We start from the raw sequence: 20,031 nt of genomic DNA, 5'->3' as shown, positions 1-20,031 counted from the left end.
GCCGCGCGCCCCCGGGTCGCCGGGGAATCTGCGGGGTGCGTGCGACCCCGCTGCGCCCAGAGGGCCCGGGACCCCGTGCGGCGTCCACAGCGGAAAGGACCGCCTTCCCTGAGTGACAGCGGGGCTCCCCCACGCGCGCAGCTGGCGGGCCGGGCTAATTGGAGGTGCAGGCGCCGAGCGGGCGCGGGCCCCGCCGGGACCCCTTCCGGAACCCTGCTCCCGCGCGCCTCCAGCCCAGCCAGATTTCTCCACTGTCCCGAGCCTTTGCGCATTTCGCACCTTGCTCGGGACCCCGTAAAAAAGGCAGCCCTTAGGGCCGGCCTGTTGCAGTGACCTTGCCCCGGCCCGGCTGGTCCCCTGAGCCAAGCTCGCAGCGAGCGCCTGGCTGGGCACAGGGGATTGGCGGGCCTTTGGGTTGTCCTGACGACCCGGACGCCGCCAGGCCCCGCCCACCCCCCCCGCCCCCTCCAGAGCCCAGGCCCCGCCCCGCCCCGCCCGGCTCGGACCTGCGCCGTGGCCGCCACCCCTGGCGCCGCCGGGGGCAGTCGGGGCCGCAGTGGCGCCGCTCCTCCTCGCCCTCCGGCGGCGGGCCGCGCGGCGCGGGGAGCAGGCCGAGGGGAGCCGGGCGGAGCCAGGGAGCCCGCGGGGGGCTGGCGGCGCCTCTCACCGCCGCCAGTTTTACGGGGCTGAGGATCAAGGCCCAAGGAGCCCTAGGGGAGGCCGGGGAGCCCCGCGAGCACGTGTTCTCTGCAAGGCTCGGGGCTCCTCTGCAGAGTGAGGGGTTTCACCAGGAGGCACCTCCACCCGGCCACCTCTTCAGGGTCCGCCGCCTCCCACCCTGTGACTGTTGGGCCCCCAGCGGGAGCCTGACTGCTTCTTCCCCCACAGGCCTTTGCAGCCTCTCCACGGGGGGGGGGGTGGGGGGGGGTGGGGGGCGGGGGGGGGGACTTTGGGGCAGAAATGCCAGGCAACAGGGGCCAGAGGCTGCCTACCTGCTCAGCACAGGTGCAAGCATGTCCCAGATGCCTCGTGGGCACTGGGACCATACCACGGACCAGGCTGCTGGGGTCTGAGTCAGATCCCGGACCAGTGGGGACGTTGCAGAGGTGGGCACGTCAAAGCGTTTCCCCCGGGGGGAGTGGGGGGGGGTGCTGGGTGTGGGTGGGAGGTGCCTGGGAGAGGTGCCCTGGAGGGGGTGCTTGAGTGAGCCCGCGACCACCCAGGGGAGAAGGGCCCCACGGGGCAGCCTGGGCAGCAAAAGGCTGCTGGTTGCCTAGGGGCCCAATGTAGGGGGCTTCTGGGGTGTCTCCCAGGCGTTAGAGGGAGGGGCAGGGAGGAGCTCTCCTGGAGGGGACTGTGAGTGCTAGCTGGATGGGAGGGGCCGGCAGACCCACCCTGCAGCTCTTCTGCTGAGCTGACCCCCCCTCCCCTGCCCCGGGGACTTTCTCTCAGCCTCTGCCCCGCTGGGCTGTGCCCTGTGCACTTTTTAAGTGAAGTCGGAAGCCATTTTCAAAATCGCTTCTCCGGGAAGCAGAACCTAAAGGCATTGGCAGACGGTTGTTTGATTTGCAACTTAAAGGGTGGCGGTTTAGGGTCCCCCCCCCACCAGACCATCACTCTCCTGGGAGGAGCACCCCAAGCCGGCTCGCCTGCTCCCCCACAGGCTTCCCCCCTACAGAGCTCTGATTAAAAGGCGGATACCCTTAGGGAGGGGCCCACCAGCCCAGGGGGCCTGGGTGCTGACCCCACTTGCGGACTCCTTCCTGACCCAGTGTTGTGTCCTCTGAGTGTCCCCTTCAAAGGCCCACCCTACACACGCTGACCAGCCCAGCCCGGCCAGCAGGTTCTAGACAGAAGAGTCCCAGGAAGTGGGAGAGCTGCCCTCAGGCTGTGGAGTGACCCCCAGACTCAGGGAGAGCCAGCTGGGAGCCTCCCCCCTGGGTCCCCGGACTCTGCCCCCAAAGCCTCTGCTCTCTGCCGCAGGCACCGGGCCTACCCAGCGCCCGGCCCGTGGCCTGGCCTGCCCGGCAGAGTGAGCAGGGCCGGCAAACACGGCCGGGTGGGCAGGGTGGTGGCGCGAAGGGGGACGGGAGACCATCCGGCAACCTCGCTGGGCCGAGCTGAGTGACCACGAGCTGGCAGGAGGGGCGGCGGGGCGCTCGGGGCAGGCGCTAGCCGCTGCGTCCAGCTCCCCTGGGTGTGGTTTCTGTGCTGGGCCTCGGAGGTCCTCCAGGATCTGCCCCCACACCCCCGCTCCCTGCCGCCCCCCTGCCAGCCCAGTACCAGCGTCCCTCCTCGAGGACGGGCCGGGCCCCTGAGAACCAGGGCCTGGGTGGGGACGTTGATCTCACTAAGCACCCACGTGCTAGCACCCATCCCACGTCCGGGGCAGAGCGGGGTGCGCCAGCGGACCAGGCCTCCCTGAGGCCAGCACTGGCACACGGCCCCTGTGCTGTCCCCAAAGGCAGGGGTTCCAGAGAGTCTGCTTTGCAAATGCTGGACCCAGGGGACCCGAAACTTCCCCTGCGGGTCACAGATCCCATTGGAAACATTTGTTTGGTTCTGTTCCCCTCTGGACACCCTGCGTCCGCGAGACCGGCGTGGTTCTGTCTGACCGCCCTGCGGGGTCAGGTCTGGAGCCCTGTCCCCACCCCAGGGATTATGAGGACTGTCACGTCTCGGGACGAAGCATCTCACAGGCCTGGCTGGGAACGGAACCCGCCGGGACTCCTGGAGGTGCCACAGAGAGCAGTTAAGAGGGCGGACTCAGGCCACGTTCGTTGCTGGAGTCCCGCTGCCTCCCCTGTGCCTCAGCGTCGTCCTCCGTAGAGTGGGAATCACGGCAGTGACACACACAGCCTCCCGGTGGAGTGAACCGTCTAACGTGGGAAGGATTTCGCATGGCACTGGCCGCAGTAAGGGGTCTGCAAGAGTCAGTGCTCATCACGGCCATCACACCACCGCCACCGTGGCCTGTCACCATCAGTTGTCCCCTCTGTCATCACCATCACCACCACCTCTGTCATCACAACCACCTGCCATCACCCCTGTCACTGGGCCATCAGTGGAACCACAGGGGGAGGTCGGGGCTGAGCGGGGCACATCGCCTGAGCAGCGCCTGCCCGGTGGTGGCAGCGGAGGTGCGGAAGGGCCCGGGTGCCTCCCGGGGAGCTGTCGTCGCCCCACTCACCCCATGGCCTGCGCCCCCCACTCCGCTCCGGGGCCCTGTCAGGGCAGCTGAGGCAGCCAGGCCCGGATCCGAGGGAGCCCGCAGTAGCAGGCATCTGAACAAGAACAGTTTTCGGGCGGGGGATCGTTTCCCAAGGTAATTGCTTTCATTTCAAAACAGTTGATCCGTGGCCCTTCTTTTTCTGATCCAGCTCGCCGGCTCTTCCGTGGTCGGGGAAACCACGGCAGGCGTCAGGTCAGTCCCTCGTTTACCCCTGCACACCTGTCACATTCACCTCCAAGGGCTCCCCAGGGCTCGAGGGCACCTGCCCAGTTCTTCATTTCACCTGGTTTGCCGTTCGCCTCTGGTGTCCCCATGACTTCCCGCAGGAGAAATGCCCCCTCCGCTGACCCCAACCGCCCGGGCGGAAGTGACCCAGCCTCTCTCCCAGAGTCCAAGACCAGCAGTGCTCCCGGGGAGGCTCCGCGTGACGAGGCGCCGCGGAACACAGCCCGCGGCAGGATATTCCCAGAGCCTGCCTGCCTGGTCCTCCCCAAGAACTCCGGCGGGCGGCCCGAGAAACAGACCGCGGAGGGTGGAGCACATAAAAACCGTCTCCCCAACGAGCCGCAGGCCCACGCGTGGGGGCGGCGGGCAGAGTGACGAGCTGGGGCCACTGCCCCGGGGTCCCGCCAGGTGGGACTGTGCCCCCAGGGGAAGCAGAAGCAGGGCCCCCACGCACGGGGGTGGCTGGGCCGCCGGCAGTCGACACGCCAGCTGACGGCCGGGAGGTGCAGCAGGGCCCCCCCCCCCCCCAGGAGGAGGAGGAGGACAGCGGGCGGGGTCTGAGGGCGTCTCCCAGGGGTGTCCTGACAGCTGGGCCACCCTCCTCGCCGGGCTCTCCCGCAGACCCACATCTTCTCACCCTGGACGGAAACCAGCCTCGGTCCCAGGTGGCCTCCTGGGTTTTCATTCTCCTGACACCTCATTAACCTCATTAACCTCATTAGACATCTCTTGTGTCGTTACTTCAACCTGGCACGAGAAAATGGCTTCTATTTGCTAAAACAGCATTGATATTTCACGGGTGAACTAGTTGCAAGTTACCCAACCTGGTGATTATTTGGAGAAAGCCACTCAGAGCTCACAGACCATGTTTTCACACCCGAAGGCTCTGTTCTGCCTGCTGCGCTCAGCCCCCGGGCCTCCCGAGCCCAACCCTAGGACAGGCACTCCCCCCACCCAGGCCCAGAGGGGCGGGTGGGCAGTTGTCACTTAGGGAGAGGCCTGTGCTGGTCCTTCGGGGCCGAGCCCAGGGGACAGCACTCCAGTGCACACACCAAACCTTGCTGTGGTAGCTGAAGAAACTTCGGGCAAGGGCGGTCAGTTCTTTCCCATTGTGCCGACCCCCACGTCCCTGGGTGTACACGGCCTTTCGCCTGCTCCACAGACCAACACAGTGAGCATGGAGAGCACAGACATGGGGAGCACGGAGATGGGGGAGCACGGAGATGGGGAGCACAGAGGGGGGAGCACAGAGATGGAATACAGATGGGGAGCACAGAGATGGGGAGCACAGAAACGGGGAGCACAGAGATGGGGGCACACAGAGATGGGGGAGCACAGAGATGGGGAGCACAGAGAGCATAGAGATGGGGGAGCACGGAGATGGGGAGCACAGAGAGCACAGAGATGGGGAGCACACAGATGGGGGAGCACGGAGATGGGGAAGCACAGGGATCACGAGGATGCGGGAGCAGAGAGATGGGGAGCACGGAGATGGGGAAGCACAGGGAGCACAGAGATGGGGAGACGGAGATGGGGGAGCACAGGGATGGGGAACACTGACGGCGGAGCACAGAAATGGGGAAGCACAGGGAGCACAAGGATGGGGGAGCACAGAGATGGGGAGCACGGAGATGGGGGAGCACAGAGGGGGGAGCACAGAGATGGGGAGCACGGAGATGGGGAAGCACAGGGAGCACAGAAATGGGGAGACGGAGATGGGGGAGCACGAGGATGGGGAGCACGGAGATGGGGCAGGGCCGCTCTCCACCCCCAGGGTTGGAAAGGCCCACGGTTGCTTCCTCCCTGCTCTGTCCCACCAGGAAGAAATGGAAGCTAATGGTGTCAAGCTGGGGGTGCTGTTTTCCCAGTGAGCCCTACTCCCCACGGGCTCTGGCTCCCCAAGGCTACTGTCAGCTGTTTCCAGCCCGATAATGTGTGTTTCTGTGCACTGGGAAGCATGCAAACCCAGCCAGGGAGATTCTTCAGGCGTCCTGCCCCGGGGGGTTGGCGCAAACAGTCTCTGTCCGGATGCCAGGAGCCGCGGTGGCCTGCAGAGTCCGCGTCCCGCCAGACCCAGCGCGAGGACTCCACCCTGCACTGCCCACCTCAGCGCAGGTCTCTCTTGCTCTCTCCAGGCACGGCCTCCCCCACCTGACGACCTCCTGTGGTCACTTGGGGCTCCACCTCTGCCCACAAGGCCCAGGGCCCACGTCCTGGCCACACCTCCACACTATGAGTCCCTTCTGAGACCTGGATGCCGGTATTTCCTGGGCTAGACAGTGGCCAGCGCAGGGGGGCTCCAAATGGCACCTGCACCTGACCGTGCGCAGGTGGCTGGCGGGAAGAGAAGGGGCCGTGCTGGCCGGGCCTGACCCTCATTTTAGCCCAGGACCACTGAGGAATCCAAGGACGTGAGACGTGAGCCAGGGCTCCCCTGTCATGATGCAGGTGCCCGGTCACGGCGGGAGAACAGACACCACAGATGTCAGCCCCTGGGGGGGGCCCTACATGGGCCCAGGCGGCAGGCGTGTGCGCGAGAGGGCACAGCCCCTGCCCTGCAGCTCTGTGGCGGCCGTGTGCCTTGTCCTGGCTAAGTCGAGGCACCACCTGCAGGGAAACTTGGGTTACTGCGCCAAGGCCTGGTGTCAGCCCTGGTGGCTCCAGAGAGCAGGTCCTTGGTGGGGGACGCCGTGTGCAGAGGCCCCTGGATTGCACCAACTGCTCTGGACAGCGGCCATGGCCCTGCAGCCCACGCCATCCCATTTCCTAGCACAATCCCTGCCCCCCAGGGGTTCCCGGCCCTTCCTCTGGCTCTTCCTCCCTCCCCCTTCCCAGGGTTGTTGGGCAGAAAAGGCCTCGAGGTCCCAGGATGCACCATCCAGGCAGTTAGCACAGATGTGCTCACTCAGAGATTCAGGATGGAGGTCAGATGACCAAACAGGAGAGGAGCAGGAGTGGGTCCGTCAAGTGCCAGCGGGGAGAGTACCCCCATCCCAGACACCCCGATTCCACTGGAGGGAGGGTACCCCCCACCCAAGACACCCCGGTTAAACTGGGGAGAGGGCACCCCACCCAGACACCCCAATTCCACCAGGGGGGAAGGCACCCCACCCCCAGACACCCCAATTCCACCGGGAGGAGGGCACCCCCACCCCAGACACCCCAAATCTACAAGGGAACCAACCACAAGGCCCAATCAGCAGCCAAGCTAGGATAGGACTCTAAAACTGCCCCCCACCAGTGCTAGCAGGATCAGTGACCTCTGTGTAGGCTCAGAATCAACGAAGGAAACACCGAAATGAACACATCATAGAATGGTAGAATGAGTACTTGGGAGAAGCAAAAAATCAACCACTGGTTGACCTAAGGAAAGGGAAAGAACTTGGGGTGGGGAGTGTCCCTGGTCACTGCCCCAGGCTCCCTCCCCTCCAACCTGCCTGTCTTCTGAGTCAAGTGGATGCTAAGCTGGGGGCGGCTTGGGTCCCCCCACGAGACATCAGGTGGTACCCCTCAAGGGCAGTAGCCATGCAAAACCAAGCCAGGGTCTGTTGGGGGGTTGGTCACTGGACCCCATGGCGGGCCTGGTCTAACCCTGCCTCCCTCCCACCAAGAGGTCAAGGAGCTGAGAAGCCAAATCAAAGACAGTTTCAAGGTCAAGCCCTTGAATTTATTGAACACTCAGTCGGAGGCTCCTGCAGGAGGGTCTGAGCAGCCTGGGTGAGGGCTAGCTAGGAGGGGCTGACGGGGGCAGAGGGGAGGGCCGGGTGCTGACCCGTGGACGTGCCGTCGGTGAGACGGGCAGAGACGTGGGCACGGGAGTGCACACCCGGTGGCTCGTCCTTGGTGTTCTCTCCTTTAATCCGGCTTAACCCTTTTACAGCCTCTGAAAAAGCCGCGCAGACCCCGGGGGGAGGGGGTGGCGTTGGAGCGGACGCCCCGGGCGCGCTCGCAGGGAAGGACACCCGGGCAGGGCCCATGAGCCGCTACACCCACTCCTCGGTCTGAAGAGTCTTTGTCAGCGCCAGGGATCCTCACTCATTAGCACTCGCGACCGTCCTCAGACACAGTATTTCGTGTCGAACAATATCTTCTGGGGCTGGGACGCAGGTGGGTGGCGTGGACGGTGCCCAGCGAGAGCCGCGAACCGGTGGCTTCTAGTTAAGGTCGGCCCCGGTCCCGACTCCGTCACTTGATCCTGTAGCTTCCTGGCCTTTCGGGAGAAAGGGAGGGGGTGGACGTTAGCCCAGCTGGCAGGGCCCGGGGTGGGGGCACAGCCCCGTCCACACAGAAGGACCGTGTACAGGTGCGCAGCGCTCTGTCCTGCCCCGGGGTCTGCAGGGGAGTCGGCTGAGCACCCTCCCCCCCAAGGAGGACAGTGACCTCTCTGGGTAGGCCCGTGGGCTGCGCCTCCCGGAGTCCCCACCAGGGCCCCGCCTGTGACACCTGCCCACAGCTGAGTGAATGCCAGTCCGTGGAGGGTTGAAGACAGGAGCAGGGGCTCCTCACGTGGCCAACGTGGGCACCATCCCTGACCATGACCCCACCAGAGCCTCATGCCTGTCCTGGGGAGGCAGGGCCTCAACTGCACCCTCACCCCACAGACACAGCAGCAGGACCAGGGTCCCTAATAGTGGAAGGAGATCCCCAGTGGGGAGTCCTGTGCCGCTCCAGATCCCACGTTCTCAGCCAGTCTGCTGGGCCAGGAGAAGTGGTGGACGGGGCTCCGTGGCCCTCGGTGGGATAAAGTGGCCAGTGTCAAGGAGGCAGGCTCTTTCCTGTCCCGGTCCCACAAGAAGCTGGCCAGCGAGTACTCGCGTCTGCAGTGCTGGGACCTCCCCGGGGCATAACCCGGACCGCCCTCCAGCCCAGGCACCGAGCCCCCTAGTACGGATCCGTCACAACCGTGGGTTAACGTTCAGGTCCACGTCATTATGGCTGGGTAACGATTACTACCTTGGACAATATGGGATTAGGGGCTCCAACCCTGCACGGCAGAAAATCCGTGTGTAACTAACTCCCCCGAACTGTACGAGCGGCCCAGAAGTTAGGCCTCTGTTGACCAGAAGCCTTGCCGATAATACACACCGTTGATTAACAGCTGTTTTGTATGTGGTGTGTGTTCCAGACGTCATCTTACGACAGTCAGCTAGAGAGAAGACGACGTCACTGAGGAAACCACAAGGACAAGTTACAGCACGTACTGTCAAAGACCCGCCTACGAGCGGACCTGTGCCGCCCCGACCCGTGCTGCCTGTTTTCTTCCCTGCAGAAATCTACGTTCGTCGTGCAATTACTAACCGCTCCTTCAGAAAGATTTGCTTTGTTTTCGACACACTTGTCCGGGAACCTCTCGACATCCTGTCCCCTTGGTCAAATGCTCAGCGATCTGTCTGCCCTGGAGAGACCCTCGGGGCTCCTCCCTGAGCTCCAGGCTGGCGGCCTGCACAGCCGACAGCCTGGGGGGGGGGGGGTCCTGGGCTCTCTTTTGGGTCAGCTTCCTTTTTTCTGGAACACTCACTCCTTTCCCGTTCTGCTGACTTGATTAGGAAGGATGCACTCTGCAGTAGCTTCCAGAGAAAGGCTGCGCAGAAAGGAACGCGGTGAGACCTTGCGTGGGAATGCCTCTGTCCGTGGGCACCTGGCCTGCCAGTCTGAGGACAGAATTCCTTGCTGCCCCCCCACCCCCCGGTGGTGAGGCCACTCTGTTCTCTCCTGGCCCTTTGCAGGTTTCAGCTTCCTGTTAGACCAGACGGGACGCGTTACACTCCGTGACCTGCCTCTCTCACATCATCATCACCCAGGGGCCGTGGTTTACGGCAGGGCTCACTCCTGGTGTGCGTTCTGCCGGCCCAGACAGATGTATAATGACAGGTGTCCGTCACTGTGCTGTCACAGAGCTGGCACCACCCTAAACATCCCCCGTGCTCCGCCTGCCCATCTCTCTGTCCCCCAGCCCTGCAGCCACAGAGGCTCCTACTGTGCCCAGAGTTTTCTCTCTTCCAGAACGTCATGCAGTTGCAGCCTTTTCAGATGGGCTCTTTCACTTAGTGATATGCATGTGAGGCTCCCTCAGGTCTAGTCATGATGTGACAGCTCGTTCCTTTTTGGGGCCAAATGGTGCTCCACGGTCTGGAGGGACCACAGTTTATTTATCCGCTCACCTACAGAAGGACATCGTGGTTGCTCCCAAGTTTTGGTAACTATGAGTGAAGCTGCTATGAACATCTGTGAGCAAGTTCTGGTCTGGACTTAAGTTTTGAACTCTTGGGAAAATGCCTAGGGGCACGATTGCTGGATCTCAAGTTCAGAGTACATTCAATTTTGTAGTAAATCACCAAAGTGTCTTGCAAAGTGGCTGTGCCGTCTGGCGTCCCCACGGCATGAACGAGAGTTCCCGCTGCCCCACATCCTCACCAGCATCTGGTGTCGTCCGTGACTGGATTATAACCATTCTAATAGGTGTGTGTGGTACCTCTCTGTTCTAATTTGCAATTTCCTAACGACATACAATACTGAGTATCTTTTCATATGCTTACTTAACATCTATATATCTTCTTCGGTGAAGTGTCTGTTCAGATCTGTGGCTCACTTTTCAATTGGGTTGTTTTCTCTCTATATTTTGGATAAGCAGTCCTTTAGTAGCTGTGTCTTTTGCAACTATTTTCTCCCAGTCTTTGGCATCTTATTTTTTTTTAACTTTTAAAAAAATGTTTATTTTTGAGACAGAGCGTGAGTGGGGGAGGGGCAGAGAGAGAGGGACACACAGAATCCGAAGCAGGTTCCGGGCTCTGAACTGTCAGCACAGACCCCGACATGGGGCTTGAACTCACAGACTGCGAGATCATGACCTAAGCCGAAGTTGGACACTCAACTGACTGAGCCACCCAAGCGCCCCTATTTTAATGTTTATTTTTGAGACAGGCAGAGACAGAGTGCAAGGTGGGGAGGGGCAGAGAGAGAGGGAGACACAGAATCTGAAGCAGGCTCCAGGATCTGAGCTGTCAGCACAGAGCTCTATGTGGGGCTTGAATTCATGAGCCATGAGATCATGACCTGAGCCAAAGTCGGACACTTAACTGACTGAGCCACCCAGGTGCCCCGGCATCTTATTCTTTTGACGGTATCTTTCGCAGAGACAAATTTTTAAATCTTAATGAAGCCATTATCATTTTTTGTGTGGTGCCTTTGATGTTCTATTTAAAAATTCCCCGCCAACCCAAGGTCACCCACATTTTCTACGTCATTTTCTACAAGTTTTGCAGTTTTGCATTTTACATTTAGTTCTGTGACCCACTTTCATTTCACTTTTGGGGAGGTGTTAGGTCTGGGTCTAGATTCGCTATTTTGCACGTGGACGCCCAGCGGTTCCAACACCATCTGTTGAAGACGCCATCTTTGCTCCGCTGTGTTACCTTTGCTCCTTTGTCGGATTATCAGTCGACTGTACTTATGTGGGTCTTCCTCTGATCCACTGACCCATCTGTCTATGTTCCACCAACCCCACGCCGTCTTGATTACTGTGACTTTACCGTGAGTCTTCAGGGCGGGTAGTATCAGTCCTACAACATTGTTCTCCTTCAGTGTTGTGTGGGCGATTCTGGGCCTTTGTCTCCTCTCCATATAAACGTTAGCAGCAGGTTGTCGATATCCACAAAATAACTTGCTGGGATTTTGACTGGGATTCTGCTGAATGTCTTCATCAACTTGGGAAGAACCGCCATCTTGACGATATTGAGCCTTCCCATCCATGAACATGGGATTCCTCTCCACCCCTTTAGTTCTTGTTTGAGTTGACTCATCAGTTTTGTTGTTTTCCTCATATAGATCTTGTACATATTTTGTTAGATTTGTACCTAGCACCATTTTTTGGGTGCTAATGTGAATGTTCTTAATTTAAAATCTCACTTGTTTGCTGATGGTATATAGTAAGTGACTAACTTTTCCATCTTAACCTTGGATCCTGCAACCTTGCCATAATCACTTATTAGTTCCAGGAGATTTTGCTCAATTCTTTGGGATTTTCTACACAGCCAACTAAGTCATCCGGAAACAAAGATAGTCTTAACTCTTCCTTCTTAATCTACCTCATTTTCCTTTCTTGTCTTGTTGCAGTAGCTAGGACTTCCCATGTGATGCTGGAGAGAAATGGTCTCGTTCCTGACCTTCAGGGGAAAAGTAGTTTCTAGTTTCTCACCATGAAGTACGATGTTCGCTGTAGTTTCTGTAGATGCTCTTTATCAAGTCAAGGAAGTTCCACTGGTGCCTAGTTTGCTACAAGCAGTTACCACAAACAGGTGCTGGATTCTGTTAAATGCTGTTCCTGCACCAAATGATACGATCGTGTGATTTTCCTTCTTCGGCCACAAGGTGACGATGCGTTACATAAAATGGGTTTTGAATGTGGAACCAGCCCTGTGCACCTGGGACAAACTCCACTTGGTCATGGTGTATAATTCTTTTTATACATTGTTAGGTTTGATTTGCTAATATTTTGTTGAGGATTTTCGCATCTGTGTTCAGGAGAGACACCGGTCTGTAGTTTTCCTCATACGTGACGTCTTTGTTCTGGTATTAGGGTAATGCTGGCCTCATAGGATGAATTACGATGTTTCCCCTCCACTTCTATTTTCTGGAAGAGATCATAGAGAATGGTATCATTTCTTCCTTAAACGTTTGGTAGAATTCTCCAGTGAACTCACTTGAAAATTATTATCGGTTGGATTCCTTTAATAGATAACTAGATATTCAGACTGGCTATTTCTTGTGTGAGTTTTCGCAGATGGTGTCTTCCAAGGCATGGTCCTTTCCGTGTTAGGTTATCAGACTTGTGAGTACAGCTGTTCATAATGCCAGACCGGCCTTTCACTCCACAGTTGAAGCTCGAGGCACAGATGTTTAGAAGCCTTAGGAGGTAGAGCTTGGGGTGTTTAAGGAGGAGCTTACAGCCATGAACAACGGATTTGGAGAGAATAAAGTTACCTGAGGGCAGGTGCAATTCTCTGGGCTGGGAAGGCAAAGCCGGCAGAGGGTAGAGTCTGACAGGGTGGGGTCCCTGAGAGGCAGCCCAGGCCCTGCCTGCACTCCCTCCTCCCCTCCTCCTGCCCCGTGGACCCCGTGGACAGAGGAGGCGACGGAGCCCTCCGACGGGCTGTGGGGACGGCTCTGTGGGCAGCTTTGGTGCCGAGCCGCTGCGTCAAGGTGAGCCTGGGCTCGGGGGGCCGGGGAGAGCAGGCGTGTTTTCCTGCGTCCGTGAGCAGCAAGGGCACAGAGGCATCAGGCTCAGCCTGCACAGCCTGAGGCCGGTCACTCTGGGGAGGTGACAGGTCCCCTTACCGCTGGGTGGGTAACTATGTGTCGTCTGGGGCAGGAAGCCACCTTTCTTGAGCGCGGTATCACTCCCATAACCCCGACCATTTCTGCACACACAGCACACGTCTGTGCAAAGGGGCCTGCCTCCCTGCCCATGGGTTCCAGGGGGTCAGCCGGCTCCAGGCCCCTTCAGGGTCTCACCAGGCTCTGCTGGTTACCAGGCATCGGGCAAGGACCCCACGGGCACATCCCCATTGTCCCTGTTGATAAAGCAGAGGCTGTGCTAGGGTCCCGGCAGGTGGCACAATGTGTCAGGGGGCTCACGCACCTCACACGCCAAGAAAACACCTCTTATCCTCCCACGAAGCGCGATTCTGGGCACATCCCTCACGTGAGGCACGTGGAGCGCTCCCCACGATCGAGAGAACGCGTGCTCTGAAGAGGCGCGGCAGGTTCCCTCTGATTCTTTTTTTTTTTTTTTTTTCAACGTTTATTTATTTTTGGGACAGAGAGAGACAGAGCATGAACGGGGGAGGGGCAGAGAGAGAGGGAGACACAGAATCGGAAACAGGCTCCAGGCTCCGAGCCATCAGCCCAGAGCCCGACGCGGGGCTCGAACTCACGCACCGCGAGATCGTGACCTGGCTGAAGTCGGACGCTTAACCGACTGCGCCACCCAGGCGCCCCGGTTCCCTCTGATTCTTAACAGAACAATTCGTTCTTACACAGAGCCAATGCGCACTTACAATCTCCAAGTCCCGGGCAGCCGGACTCATTTCCTTGAGTGGCGCTGTGCCTTGAAATCTTTTTCTTCCCTGGTGCGTTTTCTGAATGTGCTGCTTTAGGTTTTCTTCCCAGAGCTCCTCTCGGAAGGCCCTGAGGGAACAGAGGGTGATGAGGACACGATTTTACACGTCGAGTCGAGTCTCTGCAATCCCTGCTCCGACAAGGGAGAGAGAATTTTCCTTTTTTCCTCCAGGCCAAAGTGCAGTCCTGGGGCTCAGGGGCTGTCGCCACGAGAATGGGGCCACCTAGGCCACCCGCTCCCCCCTCTGGGCAGCAGCTCAGACAGGCCCAGGCAGTGAGAAGCCGCAAGAACACACGCCACGTTTTAAAACTTCACATCCAGGTAAGAAATTACACATTCAGGGCCGTGCACAGACACTACACGAAAGGGACAGTCTCTGTCTTCACAGGAAATACACAGTTGTGATAAATCCTTAAACGGGATTATTAAATTAGGATTTCAGACATACTTGCTCTGCCAACATCAGGGCTTTGGGCTTAAATTCTCTGCCTTTAAACACGAGGATGTTCAGAGTAGCAGAGCATTCTGGGCCGCGCAGGAAGGGCGGCAGTGCCTGGTGTGTGAGGAGGCCCTGGAGTCTGGGGTGTCTGCCCAGGAACAGAACCACCCCCCAACCCCCACCCCCCCCACCCCCCAGCCTCCCCACCCCCCCCACCCCCCCCAGCCTCCCCAGCCCCACCCCCCAGTGGCCCCTGGAGTCTGGGGTGTCTGCCTGGGAACACAACTGCCTCCCATAACCCCCCCCCTAGCCTGGGGCTTCCCCGAAGACCCTAACCACCCCCCCCCACCCCCCCCCCACCCCCGGCCAGCAGCAGCCTCTGTGTCGGCTTTGTTTGCTTTTCAGCATAACGGACACAGGCAGGACGGTGGCCTCCATCCAGTCCTGCCCTGCACAGACCCCAGCGTCGGCACCTCTGAACCCCGGTTCTCAGGAAAGCCCTGCCCACAGGGCAGTCGGGGTCCGCGGGCACACGCTCGTGTGCTGTGGGGACAGCTGCATGCCGTCCATTTCCATCTGAGCCATTCCACGGGCTGGGGTGGGTCCTGTCTGCGGACCTGCAGGGTTGTCCCCGGGGTTCTGGGCATGAACACGAATGACTCCCCAGAAAAGAACACCCCTTCGCCGTCCACGCGTCACACCAGGACGACCTTCCTCTGGGCCTCCTGGTCCCCAGAATGTGGAAACACGGCGGTGGGCAGAGCCGGGACGTGCAGGCCAGGCCGGTCCTCCCCGGAGCACATGAGCCCCCCACCCACGCCCAGAGCTCGCCTCCGCTGGGCTTCGGAGCACCCAGGGCGGGGCCGGCAAGAAGGGGCACAGGAGCCCCGTCCAGCAGTGTCCCCGGCAGCCCATGGCTCTCCCCGCGTGCCCGGGAGGGGTGCAGGGTGCAGAACAGCACAGTCACAGCATCGAGTGTGTTGTGAGTGAAAGAGCCGAGAGGAAAATGCGCGTGCGCGCACACGCACACGCACACAGGCACACACACGCGCACGCACGCACAGGCACACAGGTCTACTTCCGGTGTGCAGCAGCCGGGGAAGGGTGAAGGGCCCAGCGGTCGTTCCCGGGGTGCAGATGCTGGGTCAGCATCGGGGGTGTGCTTGGTCACCCGCACGGGAAAACTGCAGAAATGCCACGCCCCCAGCAGCTGCTGTTCCCGCCCTGCCCCGCCCCCCGCCCCCCCCCCCTCCCCCGGCCTGCCCCATTTGCCAGCAGGTGCCAGTGAGTGCTGGGGTGTGAGCGCGGCCACCAGCGGGCAGCGGGGCTGAACTCGGACCCCGGGACCAACCTCATTTCTTCACTCGTTTGCGATGACTTCTCTTTGCTTTGCCTCACGTTTCCGGGTGGATTCACTGGCATTTTCTCCTTGTCTGCCAAATCCACGGCACAGGGAATCTTTGACACCACCTAGGAAAAGGCAAGATATTTTCAGGAACCTAAGGAAATGCTGCCGTTCACACAAAGCCAACCGCCCGCAGGCAGTAGACTCATCCTTCCTCCGAGGAGGCCGCCGGCTGGACGCTGGTCGGTGGGAGGGCAGCGTCCGAGGGGGGATGCCAGCGGGCCCGGAGAGCTGCCCGCAATTCTGTCCGCAGGGCGGACAGGAGCCGTGCTCTAGAATGGGTTCCACGCCTCTCGAGTGGGTGCGGCTGTATTTTGGATCACTGAGTTTCAAGCTAATAGGTAAGTGCTCCTGCACAACTGACCCGTGAGAAGGTAGGAAGTGTCCTGTCATTGGGACAGCCTGTATTTATAAACTCACTGCTCTTAGATCCATGACGTCACGGATCAGCACGGATAAATGCTGAAAACCCAGGAGAAGCACTCGGGGTTGGCTTTTCCTGATAAAGCCCACCGATTCCAAGTGAGAACCTGCAAGGTCTGTGGGATGCCAGTAGAGAACAGTGTTCCTGTCTGCCAGTCCCCGGCCCCAGGTGGGATGCGGCGCCGCCCCCATCGCGGGATGCCCGGCGGGGCGCAAACGTGTCCTCCGGTAGCGCCAGGACCCTCCCCGGCAGCCCCAAGTTCACGGATGGCGGAGAGAGGGCACATCTAGGGCAGAGCAAGATGCGATAAAGGTTCACGTGTTTCTGGAAGCTCTCTGAGAATCGCAGGCCATGTGAATTCATTTTGGAAACAATTTCCTTTCTAAGTTATGGCCCTGCATAAAATATGTCCAAGCAGCACCGTAAATGCTGGAATACTCCTTATGTCTAAGGGTCTGAGGACCTGATGCCAGGATTTCTGGTCACCCGGGCTCTTGGATTTCCTCATCCACCTCTCCGGAGTCGCACCTTTCATCGCCTGCACGATCCCCCTTCCTCCTTGTCTTCCCAACCCCTACCTGGGTTTGCCTTTCTAGAGCGAGCCTTCCTTCCCTCCTCCCTCCTTGGGCCACACCCAGGTGTCTGCCTGGCTCTCCTAGTGTCCTCACCAGCTGCTGCCTCCACACTTTCCTGACTCCCACCTATGATATGCTCCCATGGCAGGTGGGCTTGTAAATGTCTCCTTTGGTGTGGCCCTGTGCCCTTGAGACACCTCAGACACTCCCCAACTCTCAGGGAGCAAGCCTGAGAACCAGACTGATCTCTCCCTATGCCAGGGGGCTTTAGACCTGTGTGTGTGTGCACCTATGTGTGTGTGTGCACCTATGTGTGTGCACCTGTGCCCGTGTATACCTGAGTGCATCTGTGTGTGTACACACCTATGTGTGTGCCTGTGTGTGTAGCTGAGTGCATCTGTGTGCGTGTACCTGTTCATGTGCCTACCTGTGCATGTGCCTGTGTGTGTACCTGAGGGCACCCGTGTGTCTCCACCTGTGCATCTGTGTGTGTGTACCTGAGGGCACCTGTGTGTGTGCACCTGGGCCTGTGTGTGTGTGTGCCTCTGTTCACATGTGCCTGCCCCTGAAAGGAGAGCACGCCCTTTAGGGCATCGCAAGGTGGGCAGAGGGAGAGACATGGCAAGTGTGGGTGTGGGGAGAAGGGCAGGGAGGGAAGGGAGGGCAGGGAGGGCAGGGGTCTCCCGGGGAGGGGAGGCGGGGCTCCGACCAGGGGCTCCTCCAGCTGAAGTCTGCAGCTGCTACCCAGACTGTGTCTATAATCACCTCATGTGCCACAACACCTCTAAGTGGATTAGCAGGGCAGGACCTGGTCTGCCTGGTTCATGTGCCTGACTCTGGGAAGGTGCTTAACCCCAGGGGGTGGGGGTGGGGGTGAGAGAGGGATGGGGGAGGGGCAGAGTCAGGGGTGGGCGTGGGGCTGGAGCTGGCTTAATCCCAGTGGATGGGTGGGGGAGGGAGCGGGCCGCCACACTTTCCCAGGAGGACTCTTAAACATTTCTCCAACAGGAAGAGAAAACAAATATAAATTCAGTAGGTCTTTTCTAAAGTCAGTAATATAACTATTGTTCTTAATTAAAAGTGTATGATTTGGAAAGAAGCCCCCAGCCACAGTTTGCTATCAGTACAAACACCGAAGAGGAAGACGTCCCACATACCCAGTCCTCTCCTGAAAGCAAGGACCACAAGCAGGGACGGACAGGAGGCACAGCGGCGCCCCCACGCCCTGCAGGCCGCCAGCCCTCCACCTTCTGGGGACAGAGCCCACACACAGCCGCTTCCTGGGGAGGCCAGCGGTGCCGGCGTTCATGGGTCCACGTTCCCTCTGCCACATTGCCCACAGACGCGCGTCTCCGTACATGGATGCCAAGAGTCGGACTGCGTGTATTAAAGCACGGGGTCACCAAGAGCTCAGAGAAGCTCGGATTTTTAACTTAGGTATTTTCCAACACGTTGCAGCAACAGCAGCGGCCACGGTGGCTGGGAACGCGTGGCCCTAGCGGCTGGTGATGGTGTGGCAGCCACTGAGCAGACTGTCCTGTCTTTACTGCCACTGGGGGGTCCCTTGCGGGGACAGCCTGTCTGCCTCCGCCCACGTTCCTACTGAGCTCTTTAACTTAAAACAGCCTGGCGATCATTCTTCAGATCTCAGACAGCGGCCTTTGTCCCAAGTACAAGTGTTAGCCTGTATCTTTTGACTTTGATTATGGTACTCCGGGCTGTCTGGAAATTTCAGTTTCATAAAGTTAAATTTTTCTTTCTTTACGTTTATTTACTCATTTTCTGAGAGGGCGCACAAGCGGGAAGGGGCAGAGAGAGAGGGAGAGAGAATCCCAAGCGGGATCCGCGCTGTCGGCGCAGAGCCTGACACGGGGCTCGAACTCACAAACCACGAGGTCACTGAAACTCACGACCTCAACCGACTGAGCCATCCAGGCGCCCCGAAGTTAAAATTTTCTATCTGTAGTTCCAAAAATTCTGTATTTCCTATTTGATTTGTGAGGCTTTTTGCCACTCCAGATCATACAAATATTTTTAACTTCCTATGCTACAAAATACAACAGCGACTATGCACAGTATGTCCGTGTGGTTCACAGATTATACAGAACAGGCTAACCTTCCTCTTCTTGCAGAGTGTTGTGGACGTCACATTGCCCACTAGAGTAAACCGTGTACAAACAGAAGCTAGCTCCGGCGATCCCACTCCCGGGCGCCCCCCCCCCCGAACTGAAAGCGGGGTCTCAGACAGGCACCCCCGTGTCCACGGCAGCAGACTCACAGGAGCCCGCAGGTGGAAGGGACCCGAGTGTCCACCGTGGACGAGTGGGTGAACGCAGCGGTCCGTCCACACGGCACGACGTCCCCCGGCCTCGCGGGAGGGAGACGCCTGCCACGCGCAGAGGAGCCCCGAGGTCGCGATGCCCGGTGACAGAAGCCGGACGTAAAAGGACAGGCCCGGCGTGACCCCGCCCTCTCGAGGTCCCCGGAGCCGTCATGTTCACAGAGGGCAGACAGACCGAGGGGGCAGGGGAGGGGACGGGGACCTGGTGTCTGATGGGGACAGGCCTTCCTTTCGGGGGGGGGGGGACGGGAGAGTCCTGGGGACGGAGCGGGGGGGGGGGTGGCTGTGCGTGGGGTGAGCGTGCTGGGTGCTCCTCAACTGGACACCTGAAAACAGTTCACACGTTTTACGTGACGTGTGGATTTCACCCCCACCTTACAGAAGGAAGGCTTCCACGTGGCGCCAGTCGCCAGCCTCCACCGTTAGTGGCGCTTAAATAGAGCTCCGCCAACGGGGCCGGGAGCCGGCAGCCCCAGCAGGCTCAGCGGTCTCCTGGTCTTGACAACCCGCCCGTGCGATGTGGGGACAGGCTGGGAGGGGGTCCCTGCAGCCGGCAGGGGGCGGGTGCACCCCAGACCCGGGCGCCAACGGGACAGGAGCGCTGCTGTGGGGCCGCGTGCACTCAGGGCCCGGACACAGGAAGAGTCCAGCCTGACTCGGGCACCCCCCCCCCAACCCCGGCAGCCCTGAGCCCGCCACTGGGAGCCCCCTGCCGGGTCCACCCCGATCGGCATCCTGCAGGGCGGGCTGAGGGGGAGCCGGGCGGACGGCAACAGGCGACACCTGGCACAGGCGACCACGGATCCCGTGTGTCCGGCCCGAGAAGCCAGAGCCTGGCCGAGTCGGAAGCCTGGTTGGGGGGAGGATGGCACCGGCACATTCCTGGCCGGCAGGGGGTTGGGACCCCAGGAGCCTGTGCAGGTCTAGGAGCAAGGGGAACCTTCCAGAGTGGCCACACACGCTTTGAGGACCCATGGAAGAGTGGGGGCCCAGCGGGCAAGGGGAGGAGATGCCTGTGCAAAGGCCCTGTGGCAAAGAGGAGGGTCTAGGTAGGATGACAAGGAGGCTCCGGAGGGCACTGGGGGCGAGGTACAACAGGGTGAGGAGGGCGGTCAGGAGACACAGACACGGAGGCTGGTGCCCGTGAGCTGTGAGGACACAGTGTCAGAGGACTGCTTGTGACCATCCGCTGGAGAGACCCAGGGAGAGACCCAGAGATGATGAGGCCCGGCTCCTGGGGACAGAGCCAGCCTTGGGGACGCCTGACCCGAGG

General features: G+C 59.9%; 1 protein-coding gene across 1 annotated transcript in view; it reads right to left on the bottom strand.

Annotated features, from left to right (window-relative positions):
• Nucleotides 1–310: 310 nt before the first annotated feature.
• LRRC27 (leucine rich repeat containing 27) overlaps nt 311–20,031 on the bottom strand; it is a 41,925-nt gene continuing 22,204 nt past the window's right edge. Inside the window, exons 11-16 of the mRNA XM_047072526.1 lie at nt 15,365–15,483; nt 13,513–13,642; nt 12,985–13,049; nt 4,515–4,608; nt 507–686; nt 311–385 (exon numbers count right to left, since the gene is read on the bottom strand). Of these exons, the coding sequence (XP_046928482.1) occupies nt 311–385; nt 507–686; nt 4,515–4,608; nt 12,985–13,049; nt 13,513–13,642; nt 15,365–15,483 (663 nt within the window). The remainder of the gene's footprint in view (nt 386–506; nt 687–4,514; nt 4,609–12,984; nt 13,050–13,512; nt 13,643–15,364; nt 15,484–20,031) is intronic.

The sequence above is a fragment of the Lynx rufus genome, unplaced genomic scaffold (genome assembly GCF_022079265.1).
Source record: "Lynx rufus isolate CCGP_SWC_20201006 ecotype Redwood Valley unplaced genomic scaffold, mLynRuf1.p SCAF_11, whole genome shotgun sequence".
Lineage (NCBI taxonomy): Eukaryota > Metazoa > Chordata > Mammalia > Carnivora > Felidae > Lynx > Lynx rufus.
Note: the sequence above shows the minus strand (reverse complement) of the source record. Positions and strands in the feature narration are given on the sequence as shown.